Genomic DNA, 22891 nt, shown 5'->3' with positions numbered 1-22891 from the left:
AAATTAGATTAGCTAATGTTATTATTAATTATATACGGTAAGGTTTTAGGAGAAATCTTCAGAGATATCTCCGTTCAAAAACATTCAATATCAGAACACCTATACTATAATCAAAAACTTCTAATAACGTCAAGTTGTATCATCAATCCCAGTCATAAAAATATAAACAAGTGTTTTGTTATTATGTTTACCTGGGAGCATACGACTTTGTGTAAGTGTTTTCGACGAGTGGATTCATAGTGCTTTCCAATCAAATAATATTACAATTTCTTCGTATTATAGGCGAAGAAGGACTACTTCCTATAGCGCCTGGAGAACAACCACCTTTGCAACCAGGTAACTATGCTTTAGTATAAGAATGTTGCTAAAATATCTTAATGGAAGTGTAAAGATTTTATTTAATTAGTCGAAAATATAAAATTTCGCTTCTAAAACCAGAAGTGTATACGGGTATTCACATATCATACACACAATTAGAGATAAATGTTTAGAAAAAAGTACGAAGTATTATAGCTTTACTAAGTTAGTGTTACGTATTCATTTTAGTTCAAATTGCCGTATGCAAATGCAAATCTAATGCATTTATTTTAATGCGTTCAAGTATTTTATTTTTATGCAATTGCTTTCATTTCAGGACAAGAACAACCACCTTCTGTAACTCCACAGGAACAGACACCAATTCGTCCTGGTAAGAAAATTTAAGCATTCATAATGTAAAAGTTAATGCAATGTAGGTAAAATAAGGTCAATATATGTATCTTTGACTAGCTTACAGTATAAGGTTTAAAAATATGAGTGTTATGAAGGTTGAAATGCAAGAACCAGGATGCAATAAACAATTAGGTTAAATTGGACTAGACATTACAAGATTTATTACTGTAACTTAAGATATTTACGCCACATTCACAAAAAAATAGCTCTTTGTCAGGAAATTCAAACAACAGATGATTAACAAAAATATTTATAATAGAGAAACTACATACTTTCGTCTACTTTCAAAATATTTATGACTGGCCTTGCGTAGTGCACTCCCTAACGCTCTTCCCTTTGGTGTGGGCTTTCCCGGGTTAAATTAATGGTGAGGATACTCGGTAGTAAAGGTGTACTAGCTTTTTTACAGTCCAGCCATCTTGAGTGAGTGATTTTATGCGTTTCTGCCATTTACACCAGGCAATTGCTGAAATGCCATTTTCTTCCTTAACCAATCCGACTCTATTCCCTTTCATCGGATAGCGCGCTTGCCGAGAGACGTCATCCCTCACATGTGACGGACTAACATGGCCATAGATGTGGGCAGTATAGAAATCTATTTCCTAATCCTAATCCTAAAATGTTTACAAGTACACATTCAAATACATTTTTCTTGTACCATCACCCTATTTTTTAGTAATCTTTTATAACCCCTGATTTAATGAAAATATCCTCGAGTTCCCCGCCGGGATTAAAGTGATTACAATAGAGCACCTCTAGCAATGTTGAAAGACTGATGTCACGGTGTTAGTAATATTTGAACATTGGAACTATATGAAAACCAGTTGAAGATATGCCGTTTCTTTAATACAGGTTTTTTTACACCATTTCAATAACTTGGATTAAAAAAATGAAAATTAAATATTGTCTTTGCTCAGTTCTATATGTAAGTATATGTTAAGAACTGTTTTGTAAACAGTAAATTATAATACCAGAAATTACATTGTTATTATTTTGGTTGCCGACGTAACACAAATATGAATTGTTCATAAAAATTTTGAACTTCAAATTTCTGTCGTACAAAATATTAATTATGGACCTAGTAAGTTATAATTCACACAGTACATTTCTTGTTTGTGTTACATACGATAGTTTTTCTTCTAGTTGACACTTGCAACTTCTATTTCACTAATATTTGAGTATTATTGAGTCAAGAGATTCTTATACTACAAAATACATATGTATGGCTAGATTTAATAACTGCGGTCGGTTTTGGTCCTATATAAGTACGGGCCTGTCTTATAGCTCAAGAAGAAACAAGAGCGTAATATATAGATAATAAAATACGTTTTTAAATAATATTGAAGAATTTTTTTATGAAATTATTTGAAAATTTCTAATGTTAATTAAATTTGAATGTTAGAAATTTAAATGAAGCCGTGGGTTATAACAATATGGATTGTTAAATTTTTAATGTAAAATAATTAGAAAAAATTGCTTTGTTTGTAATTATAAACAAATGTTAATAAAATATTTATAATTATGACAATTATATCAAACAAAAAAAGAACTTGAAAGAAGTTTTGTCTACATTAATTTCAAAGCAAATAAAGTGATATAAACGTTGACATTTATATTTTGAAAAAAAAAAGATAATAAAATTAAATACATAAGACATACATGTATGTGGAAGTAAACAGTGCTCCTTTTGAGATAGTCGTTTTAGTAGAAATTGCCATTTATCACCTCGAGGTAAGGTAGCAGTAACTTTGTAGTGTGAGAAATATTCTATGCAATACTTGAAATTATTTGAACGTTCTTGCTCAAATTGTGTTAAAGAAATTTGAGTTATACCGAAGTGACATCCCTTGAAATTATTAGTAAATATAAAGAAACTAAAAGAAACTTTTGTAATACTTCACTAATACAATTATAGCCTAACGTTATACATTATTTGAATATTCAAACTATTCACGATCATAATAACAAAGGCAATTTTATGGAATTGTGGCTTCTAGACCAGTTGTTTCTGGGGTGCTCAGTCGTCTACAATTTCGAAGTTAACGTAGAATATTTAAGTATTATACATTCATGGATCAGTCTTATTTGTGTTTACAGTAACCTTACTTAGAACAGCACAAATAGAATTTCGCAGCCCTTTAGATTTTGTGAAGCTGTTCGTGAAGTGACAAGATGCTCTTCAGTGATAATAACAATTATATATAAGCTTTCCCACCGCTGTTTGTCAACAATAAATTAAACCCAAGTGTGTAATTTAAAAAAAAAAACGACTCTGAAATCTAGATGGATTAAAGTATAATCTCCAACGAACCTCAAATTATTAGGGCTAGCTCAACTCTGAAGAAATAGAAAATAGTGCAGTCTGGTTAAGACTAGTGTTTGAAACACAAGAATATGGGCATTAATGGTCATTTGACCACATTCACTATATTCTATTGACATGGTATATTTTACCTAAGATAGGAAATTTGAAGAACAGTTTGAAAGAAATAAAGTATTCCATTCAGTTCAAAAGGTAAATTTCAGAGTTCCATTGTATTTCTATGTTAACTTGTTATAATGGCGGCAAACATATACTGGGAGTATCAAAAGGACGAGTTCATCGGCCAACTCCGTTATGAAAAAAAAATGAAATGAAATCTTTAAGTCTTACTCCTATATTTGTCAGCTAGGCTAAAGGAAACGGTGTTGGTTAGGAATGGGAGAAATAGTGGAATGAAAAAAGTAGGAGGAAACGGGAGAAAACCAAGAAAACCTACGCACACGGTGCTTGTATACCACAAATTTCACTTGGAGCAAGCTGGGATCGAACAAATTATCCCACGCACCAGAGGTGAGCACTCTACTACTAAAACACCGCAGGCCCGTTATGATGAAATGTACGAAAATATAGAAAGGAAGGAAGGTTGTTGGAAACAGATGTATTTCAATCTATAATAGTGGAAATTTTCCAAACGTACCAACGGTTCGGGCTCCCCGTTAATAAATCTCCGTATGTTGAATGAAACGCAACGTTCCAGCTCAATGGGTTGTTTCCTTCGGTTCTCCCTAAACTAACAATAAAACAATGTTTCGAAATGTTTTTGGGTGTTGTTAGTTCCTTACAAAACAATGCCCATACTCGTCGTTTTTTTTTGTGTTCTCTTTGCGTTTCTTTCGGATAACCTAGTGAACGTGAAGTGGTACGTTTTCATTTATCTAAGCCCAGACGGTTTGTATAATAAAACATTCCCATCATTCAGATTAAAACCCACCTAACTCCAACAAGTTTCCACTCTTTCCATTTATTCGTATTCTTGCTCATAAAGAAGCTTACCTAAGACTCCAAAATTTTTGTACAACTGTATAGAGTTAGATGTTTATGCCTTGTTACATGTATTTAGTTGCTACGTCTGTTAAAGGAATTACATGACTTTGTTTTGACTTATTTCAGGACAGGAAAAGCCTTCTCCTGAAGTTCCACAGCAGTTAACACCTGTACACCCAGGTACTACTAATAAATATAACGAAGTCTCGAGTGAATGAGTACGTGACTGGCTAATCAACACCTAGGCTAAACCACTTAATCTTGAAACGTTGAAAATGCATAAGATGTGTAAAGAAAGATACCACTATGAAAGGATGTTTTGTAATTTGACGGAAAGGGCGTGGGAATTATCATAATAAAATATCGGTATCTCCAAATCTTTGAGCGGCAGATATATGAACTCCCAATTTAAATTAGACACAGTATTCTCTGATATTTACTGTAGAAAGGAAGGAAGGGAGAAAGATAGAAAAGGGGTAGGGGTATAATTGATATAAAACGTTGATCATATCTGGAAATACTTTTAAAGTTGGGGACCTGAAATTTGTTATTTATAGTTCTGCTTAGAATAATCAAAAATGTTTTTTTCTATCTCCTCTACATGGGAAGGGAGGCGAAAAGAGGCTTGCAATTATTATAATAAGAAAACGCGAATGATCCCTTTTAATATTTTCAGTAGAAGAGGAAAAGGCGGAAAAACAAAAAGATCGGAGCTACAATTCTTGTATAACGTGCTCATATCTTGAAATTCGTTAAGGTTAGAGATATTATAATTGATATTTAGGATTTTCTTTTAAATAATTAAAGACTGTTTGAACAATATTTGGCATCTTCCCTACAAGGAAAAGGGTAGGAAGAAGCAGAGGATGGGGTCACAATTGTTAAAATAAGATGGCCATATTCCGAAGTTTCTTAAGGTTAGAAAATTAAACTTGTTGTTCAGGTTTTTAACTTAAAGTAAAATAAGTGTTTGCTAATTTAGTTTTTTTCAAACTCATCTGAAAGAATATAAAACATTTTGTCATCCTCACATACAACATTGTCGACTCCCATATCCGAGAAACTCGGATCATGTCTACTCTCATTAAAGTCCTGAAGAAAATATTTTCAGCTTACCAAGACTTTACTCGTCTAGCTCGTACCTCTCGATTCTTATTTTCTACTGGCACAGTAATAACTCTTTCTTTCCTCGGAAGTTGCAAGATTTCAGCTTTATGCTCACATTTTCAATGCATTTCTAATTTTTTATAACCCCATATTCAATTTTGTAATATTCATTATTTGATCTGTTTCCTTTCGTAACTGTTTAACTTCCTTTAAATCTTTCTGCCATTTTCTGTATAATTCTTTTTGTATACTCTCAATTTCTGAGAACTCCTGTTCTGTAACTCATCTTTTCTTGGCAGTTTTTGGTAGCAGTAACCTATTATTTCTTCTAGAGCTTGTTGAATGCAAAGTTTAAGTTTAATTTTCTCGTTGCTCTGTCATTATCTGTTCCTATTTTTTCCTCGTTTGATTATTTTTCTTCGATGTTTTCTATAAAACATATCTTGCTCCCTCCTTTTCGTAATTTTTCCGTATTTAATTTCTTGTTAAGTACTCACTACTTATATAAATCATTTGCCACACCAATAACTAATACATTAACAAATTATAGTGATGCAAATACTCAAATTGTTACAACATAACATGGGTCGCTTGATCATTCTGCTTCGTCCTAAATTTTAAAAAAAAGCTAGTTCCAGGAGACTATGAAATCAGACGACGTAAGTCATTTGCCTTTGACGAAATCGTGTGAAAAATATCAAGTATAAAGAAGTACTATCCTCTGTTGAAATAAACTATCATGTAAAGACAGAACCATGCTAATTGCAGAAAATTAGTGGTTAGGTAGTATACATATAAAATGGTCGATAGAGTAGTACGATATAAATATGGTGGCGGTAGCTCTTATTTATATAACACTAGCAGCGTTCACCCCGCTTCGCTGCGGTCACCCCGGAACGCAATAAATGTTGTTACTTAGATAATTTTTACTTTTTCGCTTTCAAGTCATATGATAAAAACCATAGAAGATTGCATTAAATGTTAACATTATATCGCCTGTCATTTATGTTAACCCGCCCCGCTTCGCTGCGGTCACCCCGGAACGCAATAAACTTTGTTACTTAGATAATTTTTACTTTTTCGCTTTCAAGTGATTGCAGTAAATGTTAACATTATAGCGCCTGTCATTTATGTTAACCCGCCGAGTGACACGGTCATGCGGGTTGCATATAAATACGTTTATTTTTACCTATGATGATCTAACAAAGGATTTGTACGTTATGGACACTTGAATGGTCAATTATCTCAAGACACTGGTAATTAAAAATTAAAGTGATATGATAAAAACCATCTAGGGTCTAAATCCTAATAACCCCCCAAAAATGAAAGAAATTGGTTCAGCCGTATTAGCGTGATGAGGGAACAAAGGATTTGTACGTTCTCTTTTATATAATAGATTTAAACTCGATCCACTTCCAAATCTGACATATAAATTAATGACTAATATTCCTAGATGGAAGAATAGCAACGTCCTAGTGAATCTTCTAGTTGTGTTTCAGGTCATCTGCGACACGTTAGTTAGTTCTGAAATGTCAGATATTTCAGTAGATAAGCTGATTGATTGGGAATATGATGCTAAGCAAGCAAACATTATTTAGAACAACACAGGAAGAAATCTTTTCTGGAGCACGTCAAACAGACTATACAGCGAATAACTTCCATTCAATCTTAATCACAAATCTTTGAATGATTTTCTACATTTGTTTATCAGGAACAGCATCGATCATTAACCTCTCTCTTCAAACCCATTGTTATGTAGCCATTCTAATACCCATTCAGTTTTGTTAATGCACTCAGATAAATTTTGCTGCTAAAGAATAAATATGAATTCAAGCTACTAATTTCGATGTAAACACTAGTTTAAAAGCTATTGTTTGTCCAAAATACGTTCAGTCATAAGAATAGAGCATCAAACCTCTCCTCAATTCTCAAACTATAGTGTAAAATAAGCTTAATGTTTCCAGAAAAAAGCTTATCAAGAAAGCTATCATTAAGAAAAGGAAAATAACGCTCGAGACAATGGAAGTATGTGTGGGAATTTTGCTCGGTCATTTTTTGAAAATGCAATGAGTAGCAAAGATGTCGAATCATAACCATCTGGCTGTAATCACGCTTATTCTCTACAATTTGATAATCATAGTTTCAATAAATTTGGACGAAACTGGTTATAAAGATGTCTACAGAGAGTTGAGAAAATATTTTATTCATTCAGCTCATAATTATGTATACAGAATTTGACTCACTTATATTGAGCGAAATTTGAATGTACCAATTCCTAGGACATGCGATGTTTCCACCACAGGTTGTCTTCGACTTGCAAGTCACTTTTACTAATTATTCCCTGGCATTGGAGTTTCTGTTGAAGGAAACTGCGTTGGAGCTCGACTAGTTATTTCATCCTATCTCTTTTCATATACTTGCCACTGACCAGTGACCGTGCATTGCAATCTTTCTGTACAACCATGGATGATATTTCATTCAACATGTCGGTACTCGTATCCGCCACATAAAATGAAGAACTACTTTATTAAAAAGGCAATATTACACTCAAGAACATGAATACTTTCTTCTACAAGAGCAACAGACCCTCTTCTATAGGTAACAGCAGGAAAAGTTCCAATGTTCTCATATATTTATGTCTTTTAAAACCACTTACATCACGAATAATTAGTTTATTCAGAAATTATAGTAACACAAAAAAATCAACATGTTATTACATAGTATAGTCTCAATCACGTGACGGGATAAGTTGTTGATCATTCGATTCGACATTTAATTTTGAAATAGCTAATCACAGTCAACTGTATTACTAGATGATTTATGTGATTTATATTGGTACGAGATCGTATGAATTATACCAAATATAACGAAATATATCATGCTATCAAATATATTATCACACAAAGATGGAATTAGATTAATTACAATAAATTAGAAGTTTGGTAGCAAGGAGCATGTGCTATGGGGGATTGTAATGTGGTATAATTGTGAAGTTGCAACATTTATTCATAAAAAAATTAATATCTGATCCACTTTCAAATCTAAAATACAAGCTAATTAACAATATTCCTATATTAAAACAATTTGTAGTTTTCTGATTTAATAGTAATATTTTCCTTTAGGTCAGGAAGGACCACTTCTAATTATAACGGGAGAACAAATGCCTGTTCAACCCGGTATGTAATTTTAAATATTAGAATTGTACAAAGTATTATATTAGGGGGAATTTAATTATTTTATTTCATAAATCCATTATTTTTAGAACATCCTTTGTAAAATCTATCATTTATTAGTTATTACGGATTACAAGATCACAGTTGCGTTAAATAGCCATTGTGTAAATAACTAGGACCAATGTGAAGCACTAGAGCATCACTGAGGTTGTATTATATATATATATATATATATATATATATATATATATATATATATATATATATATATATATATATATATATATCACCCACAACGTTGTGGAGGTGATTCCTGACACCAAGATAAGACAAAAGTATAGGCCAACCTGGGTACACAAATGCTTCCTTTCGGAGTTACAGGCTACCGAAAACATGAAAAAAATGAATTTTGAAGGTCCATAGCTCCAATACTACTTACCTATCATAGTAGGGTAAATACTTTACTTAGAAACTTGTATGTTTTATTCAAATAACTCTGTTTCAGAATTCTGCGACCTTCCACGACAATTTTTATAGAGGTAGTTGGTGAGTACTTGAAGTTATATGCCCGTTGCCAAACTGCCTCTATAAAAATTGCTGCGTGAGTACTTTAGGATTCTGAAACATGTATTTTTGGACATAGTACATGCTACTTCCTAAGTAAAGTCTTGACCTGACTACGATAGGTCCCATAGTTCTAGAGCTATAGACCTTTAAAATTCATTTTTTTCATGTTTTCAGCAGCCTATAACTTTGAAAGGAAGCACTTGAGCACCAAGCTTGCTCTATACTTTTTGTTTTATCTTGGTGTCAGAAATCACCTCTCAAACGTTGTCGGTGTTGTTTTGAAATACTCTGTATATATATATATATATATATATATATATATATATATATATATATATATATATATATATATATATATATATATATATATATATATATATATATTTCAGTTTGAATTAGCGTATGAAAAAACATCTCAAGTTCATCCTTTTTGTATGATTCATTGCTAATAATACCACATTTTCTAGCTCCAGAGGAACAAACCATTTTACGTCCTGTTAAAAAAATGTAAAACTTCAAAGAAACTAAGTTAGCTCAAAGTAAAATAGATGATTCAATATAAGATTTTTTTTTCAATTCAAGTTACAGTTTAATGACTAAGATTGCAAACGTTACGTGAGAGAAGTGAATTTTTGTCAATTTCGAAACGAGAAGAATCAAATTCTATGTCCACGCAGTTTGAATAAAAAGCTTGGACTAATAATGCTATAAAATATTGATATTTTAGAATTGGTTATACCTTCATAACGTTCGATACGTGATCCATTCATAAGGAAATAACGTTTTCGTGTCAAATTCAATTGGAAGATGCTTTTAGTATCATTAAAGTACGAGAACTACATACTTTCTTCTACTTTTGTAACATATTTACGAGTAAAACACACATTTAAGTTTATATTTCTTATGTCAGGTTGTAAGTTGCGTAAACCATCATAATATTACCTACAATTTATTCAAAGCCCATTAAGTTAACGGCCCTAATAAATTACTTGGGATAGAGCACTCTTTCGGAATGAATATACTGATATCACAGTGTCAAAAGCTTTAGAAAATATATTGAAACGTAGTGAAATGTATGAAGTTTGTCTAATATAATACTTTTTTTTAACGTATCGTTAGGCTGCTTGGATGACAAGTGAGATAAGTGCAAGAAATGGAAAATGAGCTATTACTTTCATGCACTTATATACATGGATACACTTTCTGTAAACAGTAAATAATAAAACCATTAGCTGTATAGTTACTATGTTGTTTCCCAACATAACAAAAATGTAAAATTTTCATGAGATGTTAAATTTGAAATTTCTCTCCAGCAAAAATTTAATATTTACAATTAGGTTACATGGCATCTAAGCAGTAACTTATTTCTGATTGTTCCTTGCAATTTACGCTTCATTAACATTTGACTGTTCTTAGAAAAAAGAAACCTTATAATAGAAAATAATTATATATGTATTGCTAGTTTTAGAGATCACCTTCACTGAAAAAATAACTTGGTCAGAAATAGCAAATTTGTTTGGTCAGAGCATTGGTCACTTTACTTGGTTTGTTGAGGCAAAGTGTGGTTATTTGTACCAAACGTGTTTGGTCATGAACACTATATTTTTGGTCAGAATATTTTTTGATTAATTTGATTATGCCAACCAAATCTTGAGTAATTTGGTAAAGATTTGGTTTTCCTGACCATAGTGTTTAGTTACAAAGTGACGTGTATCGATTTGACTTCTGGGTAATCTTTATGGAAGCTAGCAGCAGCTTGAGCGTATGAATGTAAGAAATAAAATGACTATCTACCAGCAAATACTGAATATTTTACTACATGGATAATTGGTAAAATGGAGGTAAGCTTACTTTTTTATATATATTACTTTATTGCTATGAAATGTGTATGTGTACACTGTACGGATCATAGACGTGGACATTGATAAAAGCTGAAATATCGAAGCTGGAAGCATTTGAAATGTGGTGTTGGCACAGAATGTAGCGCATATCATGGACCGAAAGGAAAACGAATGAAGACGTACTAGAGGAAGCTACTGAAGGACGACAGATTATGAAGATAATAGGAAAAAGAAGAAACAGCATGCTTGGCCATCTTATTTGACACTCTAATTGGATCACTGTGCTGATAGGGGGAAAGGTAGAAGGAAAACCAGGAAGAGGAAGACCAAGGATAAAATATCTAGATGCAGTTACGAAGAAGAGGCCTTATCAAAGTATAAAAAAGCTCTCTCAAGAGAGAGAAAAGTTTTAAAATTTCAAGGTTGCCCACCAACCTAAGGTTGAGGTGAAGAAGAAGAAGAAGAAAGTGTGTTGGTCATTTTAATGCATGTAAATTTGGCTTGGTAAATAGGCCTTTATATAAAGATGAAGCGGGTAAGTTCCATTAACGACGCTATGGCAGGGAGCAAAATTGTAGAGGCAGGGGTTGTTGCATTTTCTATTCCCGCAATAGAAACTTCCGGAAGGGGATAAATAAAGTGGCACTAACACAAGAAGTTGGCAAAATAAATTGGTGCATTCACAGTTTATAGATGCACAAAATCTAAAGTACACGGAAGAAATAAGGGGCATTGTTTAGTTTCTCCCCCAGATCATTTGGTATTGACTCTGGCTCACTTGGCAGAGGTTGCCATTTATTATTGGTAACTGTGATGTAGTCATGAATAGAAATTCAGTGCGAACATATGGCTCAAATATTACGGTGCACAAAACACGAACCAAGTTGTGCTAGGTGGTCACTAAAAATCACGAGTGCTATCTAAACGAGTAAGAGCAGGAGCTCAGCAGGGATGCCCCAGCGTTAGCAGTGGAGTGTGTCCGTAGGGAGCAGACGCGTGAGCACCGGTGGGCATTCGTATACAGGTACTTATCAAGGGCTCTCTCTAAGTCATAGTACTGGCTCCAGAACCGTCGATGGATTTGGGGAAGACACTAAATGTCATACAAAATATGAAGGATAATTTTGAAGGGATTTTGCATATGGAATTCAAATATGGTAATCCTTACCTGTGAGATCGATATTTCCTGAGAAATACGTTCATAAAAGCGTAGAAGTTTACCTTTGGCACACCACTCGAAATAATTATTGTAGAAATATAAATTTCGCTAAGTTACTTCTTCCTGCCTCCTAAGAGATTTGACGTGGGCGACATGGAAATATCTCACATGATATAGGTAAAATTCAAGAGAATCACCGGAAGTAATTATTGAAAATTCACAGTTCTTTTATGATTTTATAAGTACAACTTTCAGATTATGTTATAAATCTACAGTAGAAAAAAAAAACTTGTCTTGGGTGGCCACTTTAAAGCACGAATGCTACCTAACCGAGTCAGAACAGGGCAAAGCTGGTGAATCCAAGCGGTAGCGCAGGGGTCTTCCAAAAAGAGCAGGCGAATCAATGTTGGTGGGGGTACACACAAAAGTAAGAGTAGTGAAAAGAAGTTGGATTTTGCATTGATACGAATTTCAATATCAATTGTCATGGTTTCATACCAATAACATTTCACTTGTAAACATAAAATTCAACTTCTGTACACTGTGTGATATTTCTGTAACTTTTACAAAATTGTGGTTCCGTAAACTCAACCAGTCCAAAAAATATTCAAGTGTATATTATACCTTCTATTAGGTATGCGGAAACACTACATTCTTCAAAATATTCAGATTCAAATTACAGAATTGTAAGAATCTTTCGGGTTACGCTTGCGAAAAATAATCAGCAAATATAGTGAACCAGTAATTTCCAATTAGTGTTCCGCTGACCCATATAGGTTCTTTCATTGTTTAGAAGAGATGTAAGTAGTGACCTTGATATTCTGCATGTATATACTGTATGTTGTATGCATATACCATCAACACATGAAATTATATGAATATTCGAGCTTGACGTTTTTCCCGTTCACGAGTTCTTCCGTACTCCACTGGTATGTCTGTCACAAGTAATAATGCCCAAGGTGATGAAGATCCAGAGAACAAAGACATGGCAAAATAAAGTCTGGGAAGTAATATTAGGCGGAGCAGGCACCTCAATTACAGAGAGATTCCTTGTTCAATTCCCACCCACGAGGTTTGCGGTGGATATTATCGTGTCTGTGTTTTTTTCAAGGTTCTCCCCTTTCCTCACACATTCTCATTCGACCATTTTTAAATAACTCTCTTTCATTAATCACCTGTGTTCTTTGACATAAGGGCACAAACGTTATACATGAAACGAATTAATATCTGGAAAGTGGTCGAGGTGATACTGTGCTAGAGTGTTCAGCTCCGGTGCACGGGGTTCCTTGTTTGCTCCCGGCTCTCGTGAAATGAACTTTGTTGTAGACAAACATCGTGTGCATGGGTTTCCTCGGTGTTATGCCGTTTCCTCCCACTTTCTTCATTTCATTCGTTTCTCATCATCACTGTCTCCTTTAGCCTCCCGGGAATAATCGAGAGACGTAAACCTGAAAGTTTTCATTTACTTATGTTGAGGTTCCGTTAGGGCTGTTTGCCGATGGGAATTACTTAGCGCAGATGGCTTATGATAAGTGGAAACGTAGCATAAAGTGCACACGGTCGGTGACTGTTTGCTTTAAAGTTTTCTTATTTGTATTTTTTTTAAAGTATTATGGGATGTGTATTTTCATCCAATCTACACGTAATATTTACATATGTACTAACTTTCCATTTTCATGTTTAAGAGTTTCTCGTTTTGTTACCATTTTCGTTAGAAAAATGTTCCCATGACTTTTGCCATAACAATCGTATTATTTTCAATTTAGTACCTATACGAAAAGTATTTGGTAATTACTACCAAATGTTTTGGTCAAATTCACTAAATGCAGGTTTAGTACTTGCAACCAAATTGTTTAGTTCCAAGAAACAAATCTTGATCATTTTAACCAAATGTTTGGTATTCCCAACCAAATTCCACTTATTTGGTCATTATTTGGTCAAAATTACCAAATACATATTTGGTATTGGTAGCCAAATACTACGTTCCTGCAACCAAACAAATAGTAACGAAATGAATACGTGCTGGTGACCAAAGATTTGGTTGACCCAATATTGATCAAACGATTTGGTCACCAGCAACTATTTTTCGGTCAATCTGACCAAACCCTTTTTTTACTGTTGTGTTTCGCTATAGAACATGTAGAGTAATGTCTTGTAACTTCACAAAATAAAACTAGGCCTGACAATCCAGGTGAAATAATTAAAAGATAAAATTTTCAGACTGAAGCAGTCAGTGCTGCTCGTGAAGAAAATAATTTCAGTAGAGATTGTAATTTATCGTTAAAGACAGGATTGAATAAATCGTCTGATGTTCTGAGTGTTCTAAACAAAGCTTGAGATTGCTTGAATGTTCTTTCGGATATTATTGCGAAAGAATATGAATTTTGCCGAACTGATAACTCTTAAAAGTCGCCACTAGAGTGTAAAATAAATGGTAGAAAATTCATTTAATACTCTGCTAATACAATTACAGTCTAAGGTAGATTTAACGTAATACATATATATATTTGACATAACATAATAAGAATGCCAATTTATTGAATTATAGGTCCGTCTCCAGAAACGTCTGGTGTGCTTGGTCAACCACAGTTCCCAGGTTAGTGTAGAATCTTCAAATATTATATGTGTATAGACCCATATTATTAGGGCAATAATTAATCCTATTTTACACAACACTAACATTATCTTTCTTAAACTCCATTTTTTGTAAAGAAGTTCTGGAATGGTATATAATATCGACACATTCTTCAATGGTAATCAAGGGCGCCCATCAGGGGGCAAGGTGGGGTGCTCGCCCCTCTTTAGAGGAAATTGTGTTTCGGAAGATCGAAAACCCAATAGATAGTTTAGAATAATTACCATAAAATTTGAGACTACATTTGAAATCTCGCTTATACTTGTCCCCCTGGAAACCATAACATGGACACCCTTGATGGTAATGTTTATTGTGTAAAACCTATTCAGCTACCATTTCGCCTTTCACTTGTTATAATATAAATATATCTTTTCAAAGCTCCCAAAACTACAAATTTACTGGTTTAAAATTCATTCTCTAATAAAGATCAGATTATGTGGGAAAGTCCAAGCATAATCATATAATCATTAACACTAATTTGAATCATAGCCATGTCTACTACTTATTCAATAAATTTTATGTAGTTCAGTTATTTTACAATAGGATTTGAAAACCAGTCGGGAAGAAACCAAATATTTCGTTAAGCACAAAAAATGGAATTAGGTATTTCGTTAAGGTTGTGTAAAGCTAGAAAGTATATATAGATATACTTTGAGTATATAAGCCGAGTTACATAAATATATTATTACGCCTTTTTATGCAAAAGTAATTAAATGTCTTCATTTTGAATTCTGTCAGGGCAAGAAGAAATTTCTCCTACAGGTTCACAGCAGCAAATGCCTATATATCCAGGTAATATAATACGAATATATATATATATAGGGTGGTCCAAAAGTATGGAAAGACCCTCGCTGCATACTATAGCCTTAGGTACAATTTATGTAAGTAACAGGTATGGGGAACATGTTTGAAAACAAACCGCAATTTCGTCCGCCAAACTTGAATTTTTTACGCCTTTGTCTTAAATAGAAACCACACAAGGAGAATGTCTTTTTAATAACTTTTTTGAAGAAATTGAATGGTATTGTCATTATGCTCTGGCACTAAGCAATGCTTAGTTATAATTGTCTCTTTCTTTGCACTATTGCAGATGACATATTACCAGAAGATAGCATTGAATCATGTGATGATCTAGAATGATATAGAAGAAGGAATTTTTCAGTGAACCATAGGGATGCTACATCAAAATCCAAGATCCCTCTCTGACCTCTTTTTTACTGATGAAGTTAATTTATAATTGTTAGGTGAGGTTAGGTGAAGAAAGTGGAATACTTTTCGTTTAGTAATCCGCATTGGTTTGACGCTTGTATAGGTGTTTCGGAAAAATATCGATGGTAATGTGATGCGTAAGTCGATTACCGTACCTGTGTCTGTGCGCCGATTCGTCGACGAGTTACTGTGGAATGGCTACGTCTTTCCCTTGGCTCGAGCGCGCTAAACTACTACTTTGTTATGCATTAAAAATTAGAAATGTTCAGCATCTCAAGGAACATATTGTGATCGCATGTTCCAACATTAAAACAGACATTTAGAACAAGGTTTCCGTGACTGCAAACAGTATGTATCTCACAATCGACCGAAATAGGGAATATATTGAACACGTCTTATAACAGTGAATCGTCTGACAAATTTTAGCATTTTTTGTTGAAGATACAATAAAGCAATAGCAATATCTTCGTAATTGTTAAAACTGGAGCAAAAATAAAAGTATCATTCAATTTCTACAAAAATTTGCTATTAAAATGATATATCATATGCTATAGAATCTATATAAAACAATTGCTTAAATTGGTAGAATTATAAATGAGAGACGTTATTATGATGTCCCCAACAATTCACTGATCCCTATTCCGTACTTAATTTGGTACTTTGATTATATTTTGCATCGTTTACTACTTATTAGGATGTTTTTGAACTTTGATACAGCCCTGTATATAATTATATGTACTACCAGAAACTCCTAGAGGTATGCTTAGTCAGCATGAATTTGGTTGAGTTCCTAAATTATGTTAATAAAGAACCACAATTTCACACAACTAACAACATTGTTTTCTATATTTAGTTTTAGAAGATGTAACACGTGCTAAGATTAAGAGTTTTAACACATCATTATTGGTCGGAGGGTCGAAATTTTATTTTATTTTAACTAATTTCTCTTTATAAATATCCGAAGATGATTTAGCCCAAAATACGTATAAGATATAGACAAATAATTTATGTAAGTCCTTTGAGAAGTAACAAAATTATACAAAAATTGAGAACTACCTCGTAGTATCGCATACTAAAGTAGCTTTTAGTATTTGCGAAAATAATTCTCTTTCAAACTATCTCAATATAATTATTAGAATTCTAAAATGAGGAAAGACACAATTCTCCAGAAGTTTAAACTATCCCATTTGGCACTACAAGAGAATTTAAATCTTTCAAAATAACTATATCTGTGAATGAATAAATTATTACGCTTTTCAGATTCATAATATATGAGAAACCTATACTTCGGTAGTTTATATGCAGACACATAATCATTGGCCAAGGCAAAAGAAAAAAAACTTAAAACTGTTTGAAATACGTCTTTGCTGATTGAAGTCCTAACATTACTTACGAAGAGAAGTTTTGATTGGTATTTGTAATGATAAGGACTTCTAGTTACACTTAATCTATGCTACACAAGACAAGAATTTTCTCCCTCAATAGAAGATTCTCTTGTAGCATACAATCTACTCCTTTTCCTGCTTTTCTCTTCCTACCCACTATCAGTATTTACCTCAGACTGGTGAAATAGGTTGAAATGTCATTCTGTGAAAACAATATTTTTTACCACCTCAGGCCGCAAGACAGCATCAAACTATCGACCAAAACAAAATTCGCTCGTTGCGGTGCTCCAGCAAATATTGTGAAAAATAAAAACAAGAATAAACATAAGCTCCATTTCTTTTATGTTGCAAGATTGCGACCTTTCCATACTGTAGTCGCATTTTGTGCACAAGTACATGCTCACCGAACTTCTATTACATGTTTCTAGACAAACATTATTGCCTTAGCAGCAAGCCATGTACGAGTCAAAAGGTCATGGTATGATATAATCCTTCCGCCGAGAAAATCATTGTGCCATGTTCGAACAGACTAGCGTGTTGATATTATGTTTCTTAACGTCGATTAGACTTACTAACATATGATTTCACGTTTCCAATTAGTATAAAAGCTCCTCACTTACTCAACATTGCATAACACTACCACAGGCCACAACATATTAACATAAAAGAGTGTGGTATTCGTTCTACACAGCAGTTATTTCTTTGTCATGAAATTAATTATTCGTTCTAATATGATATGACGAAACTGAAGAAAAACTTATAAAGTCTAGATCATAATCATTAACAGCCATTTGAATCTGAATCTACGTAAACGTATACAGTTATCTCAGATCAAATATTAAATTTGAAATCCAATTAGGATGAAATCAAAAATTTATTAAGCTATATCAACATTACGTTATATCTTCTATTATATTTGCATATTGATTTGCTTAAATGGCAGCAGGTACACTTAGAAATAGGGGTATAAGTTGTGTTACACGATTATATGTTATATGTACAAATAACTAAATGTCTTCGTTTTGAATTATTTCAGGTCAAGAAGGACCTTCTCTTGCAGTTTCACAGGAACAAATACCATTGTATCCAGGTGAGACAGTACGAAAATCCACACACCCACATATTTAATATGATGAACAATTTTAAAACTGACTTCAAGAAAAACGCGGTTATCAATTTTATATGTATGAATGTATGTATGCATGTTCGCTATTATATCGAGAATTGCTGGTATATATATATATATATATATATATATATATATATATATATATATATATATATATATATATATAGAGAGAGAGAGAGAGAGAGAGAGAGAGAGAGTTTTCACTAATATAATAAGGTTTTCACAGGGAAGATTCTGAAATATAAAATATTTGAGGAGTGGCAATTAATTTATTATTAATTATAATAATTTTTTTGGTTAAAAGATAATTGTGAATTGGTTTTACTTAGTTTCGTAATTTCCTTATGCTATTCAGGCACGTGTGTTTCTGTGGCATTTTGGGTTGTTTACCAAATAGCGAGAATTGTTTTAATGGTTGGACCTTTTTTATATTTAATAAGGTGTAGATGTAATAATAATAATAATAATAATAATAATAATAATAATAATAATAATAATAATAATAATACAAAGAGTGCAAAATTATATAAACAATATATATGTATAATTTTGAATCCTTGAATAGAGTACAGACTCGAAAAACACATTAGAATATTTCTGAAAAACAATTAATGAAATTTTAATATTGAAAATATATAAACGCATATCGTCTCTTAAATATAGAATATTGCTTTCCTCAGAGAATAATACTTAAGCCAAATCATGAATAATTTCTCTCTAAAGGACAAGCAATTGTAGTATTCTTAACAAATATAGTTACTCGTTCACGGCTTGTATAGAACACTTGTACCAATAACTAATGATTTAGTAAATAAAACGAAAAATTCCAAATGTTAAACATGCTTTAATTAGATTAAAGTGATGAGTCAGGACACTTGATCATTTGAATTCGATCCTGAATTTAAAAAAAGGAACAATTACAATCGACTGTGTAATCAGGTGATTTTCGTCTTTTACTATAGTTCCAGATCATATAAAATAACTCAAACTGTAACGGAATATGACAATAGATTGAAATATACTACCATGTAAAGACAGAAATATTTAAAGAAAATTAGAGGAAGGATAATACAATATAAATGTGAATTGATGTCACTTATTTAAAAAGCATTTCCAATATTCTATTCACCGTCAGCCCTTATAGATACAATAGGATTATTCCTAAAGGGAAGGTTCGGTTTGGGTACAAAACCTCGCGGACCAAAACCTCTCGACTCCAAACCTTGCCAGCCCGAAACCTCGCCGCCCAAAACCTCGCGGGGTCAAAACTTCGCCTGGCCAAAACCTCGCCACCTAAAACCTCGCGGGCCAAAATCTCGCCGGGCCAAAACCTCGTCTTCCAAAACCTCGCGCCCCAAAATATCGCCATACAAAAAATCTCGCCTGACCAAAACCTCGTTGTAATGATCTCGCGACACAGATTCTCACCTGGTCTAAATTAAGCGAGATGTACTGTCGCCTGGGAAGAAATATCGTCAGGATGAAACCTCTTCAAGACGGTTTCTTCAATGTATAATGTTCTATATATTACTATATGTATATATTTAGTAATAACACATAATTACATTAAAATAATGACAAGAAGAACTCTAATGCATGCTTTGGAAATCTATATATATAAAAATTAAATGACTATGTTTGTTACACTATACCTCTTGAGCCATCCTACTGATCTCAATTTAATTTTCAACATAGATGAGGTTCGAGCCTAGGATGTCTTTTATAATTTCGTTTTGTCAGCACAGCAAAAGGGAGGGGGAGTGGGATATATATACAGAGCCGTAGATAGATATTTCGACGCCCGGGGCGAGGTAGAATTCGACGCCCCTACTCTCACCACACCAAGCTCTTCCTTCCTTTTTTTTTACTTATAAGAAAAGCAGCAGATATTGTTATACTACACTGAATTTTTAAGCTGAAGGCGAGATTTTGGCCCACGAGGTTTTGGCGGCGATGTTTTGGCAACGCGATGTTTTGGGTGACAAGGTTTTGGCCCGGCGAAATTTTGGGCGGCAATGTTTCGGCCACGAGATTTTGTCCGTATCCCGGAAGGATCATAATTTCGTCCTGAATGCTCTAGTGGTATTCCTGGTCAGCCTAAATACCTAATTAACTTATATATCTCAGGGGATAAAATAATTGAGAAGGTTATTGATTTTAAACAGAGTAACATTATTTAGCACAACACTTCCTGAAGAATTCTTTTATGAAACTCCTCGCAAAAGACTTGATTGAAAACAAAAGTCTTGCACAATAATATTAATAATTCTAGAAATATATAAGAGTTTCTCTTATGGTTCATCGAGAACAACATCAACCATTAACAAATCTTTTCGATACAATCGTGTACGAATTTTAAGATCTGTTCAATTTGCCCAATAACGCATTCAATTATATTAATAAAGAATAGATATGCATGCAGGCTGCTAGGGCCAACTGTAAACAGCAATTGCTGTCAAGAATATATTCAAGCTTAATAATTGCGCTTTAAAACTTTCTTTAAAGCACAAATGTTATACAGCTTAGCGTATACAAAATATATGTCAAAATATGAGTCAGATTAGCTTTCAAGATGAACGAGAAACATTCTTCAACATATTGTCGTCTATCTTTCGGGGGAACACTTCGTTTGGGGGGCACTGCTGGTACTATTCTATTTATTATTATATTATAGACGTATTATTTTTGTCTCCGTCGGGAAGGGGTATCCTCATAGCTCCGGGGAGGGGGGCAGTGCCTCTAAAAGTAAATCTGGGAGAAACACTAGTCATTAGTACCTTTTTCCGGCAATTTCCTAAGGGCAGAACCAATAATAAAGCTATCTTTTCAGTAATATCTACTCCATAATCACAGTTATTCTGTTTACTTTTTCCATTTTGATTTACATTAACAATGAGAATATCTGCGCTAATATCTAAAGACAAGTGAGAAAATACTCGATTCACTCCACCCACGAAAGCATATATGAAGAGTTTATTACTGTATTTAGCAGAAGTATACAAACGTGTACGAAATCTTAGTATCGCGTGCTTTCTGAGCAAGTTCTAATCAAAGAGTTGACAAATTTTCTATTATTAAATAGTTTTAGGCCAAGAAGAACTACTTTCTTTAGTGTCTGAGAGCTATAACCTAATGAACCAAGTAGATAATTTTAAACGTAAGAATTATACAGTAAAAGTAAAATATAATTATTTTGATTTATAAATCTGTCATTGAAAATTTGCAATCCCCATCTATAATTAATTTTCTGTTGCTTAGCAACTTTGTCCATTTTTGTACACGGCCACCGCCAGGAAATAGTGTGAAGCAATAGAGCTTTCCTTAGCTTATGTTATATATAAACTTCATTTCATTACAGGATTATTAGGTCCACATCCTCTGGCTCCTGGTAAGAACAATTAAGAAGTAAAAACGTAAATTTATTTCAAATTAAAAGATTAATGTTAAGATAGGTTTATTTTAATCAATCTTACAGTGTGACGACTAAGAGTATGAATGCAATAAAATTAAAATGAATCCTCACCTAGTATTTGCAAGAGAAACACCAAACCACGTGATACGCCAGTTTGAATAATCAACTTCATTTAACTAAAAATTCTACAAAATAAGTTTTGTTAAGTTAGATATGTACATCGCTCACTAAAAAACGCCCTTTAGTGTAAAATTCAAAAGAGAGATAATTGGTCGAGATATTTATGGTTTCCGGAAACTACATATATTTCTCTAGTTGTTAAAATATTTACAAGTAAATTCTGCTCATTCCACTTTTTAATACTTTTATTTTACTTCCTTCATTTTGATCGAACTATCTTCGAGCTCCTCAACAGTATTAAAGTCTTTTCTAACACATCCATTGAACCATTAGAATGGCAACGAGCCTCTACGGGTCATAGTAGGACAAAACCAACTTTCAGAGGACGATCACTTCAAGTATCTAGAAGTATTATGACAAGACACGCTAACTGCGCCAAAGCGATCAGATCAAAAATTGCTATAGCTGAAAAAGCATTCAAGAAGGAAGAAAACTCTTGACTACAGATGGACAGCACCGGTTCCTGCTGGAACCGGCTTTCAGATCCTGTTCTGGAACCGGTTTTGAAAGCCGGATTTCCAAGAACCGGTTCCTCGTAAAACCGGTTCCGTCGGAACGGGAACTTTGTGGCCTTCTCTACACTAAACCCGTGCTGCTGGGAGGCTGTGAACAGTGTGCTAGATGAAATGGTAGAAGCAACAGGCAGGCGCCCAGACGGCGACCGCTTGTCTCATTTCGCTAGAAAGCTCGGTAACTGTCAAACTCATTTGGTTAAACATCCACTGGTGGTCCAAAACTTTTTTTCTGGGGGGCACAAGCGGGTCTGGGCGGGGAGGGCAGAAGCGTGTAGTTCTATTTGCACTGTTTTGAAGGTGAAATTTGTGCCTCCTTTAGGGGTGTTTGGGGGCTTTCGGCTCCAGGTCTGGAACCGGTTCCTAAGATCCGGTTCTGGAACCGTTTTACGGATCCAGGTTTGGAAACGGTTCCTAAGGTCCGGTTCTCGAACCGGTTTTACGGATCCAGGTCTAGAACCGGTTCCTAAGATCAAATTCTTAAACCAGGTTTTCAGATCCAGGTCTGGAACCGGTTTTGAAAACCGGATCTCCTAGAATCTGCCAGAACCGGAACTTTGTGGG

The 22891-nt window shown here is 33.7% G+C and overlaps 1 protein-coding gene across 1 annotated transcript in view; it reads left to right on the top strand.

The window, feature by feature from the left end:
- The window catches only part of LOC145692677 (uncharacterized), a 1521027-nt gene that overhangs the window by 593419 nt on the left and 904717 nt on the right, over positions 1-22891 (top strand). Inside the window, exons 150-156 of the mRNA XM_081768059.1 lie at positions 283-336; positions 635-688; positions 4145-4198; positions 8248-8301; positions 14414-14461; positions 18131-18184; positions 21582-21611. Coding sequence (XP_081624185.1) covers positions 283-336; positions 635-688; positions 4145-4198; positions 8248-8301; positions 14414-14461; positions 18131-18184; positions 21582-21611 — 348 coding nt within the window. The remainder of the gene's footprint in view (positions 1-282; positions 337-634; positions 689-4144; positions 4199-8247; positions 8302-14413; positions 14462-18130; positions 18185-21581; positions 21612-22891) is intronic.

Source organism: Thermobia domestica, chromosome 8 (assembly GCF_964235325.1).
Source record: "Thermobia domestica chromosome 8, izTheDome1.hap1.1, whole genome shotgun sequence".
Taxonomy (NCBI): Eukaryota; Metazoa; Arthropoda; class Insecta; order Zygentoma; family Lepismatidae; genus Thermobia; species Thermobia domestica.
Note: the sequence above shows the minus strand (reverse complement) of the source record. Positions and strands in the feature narration are given on the sequence as shown.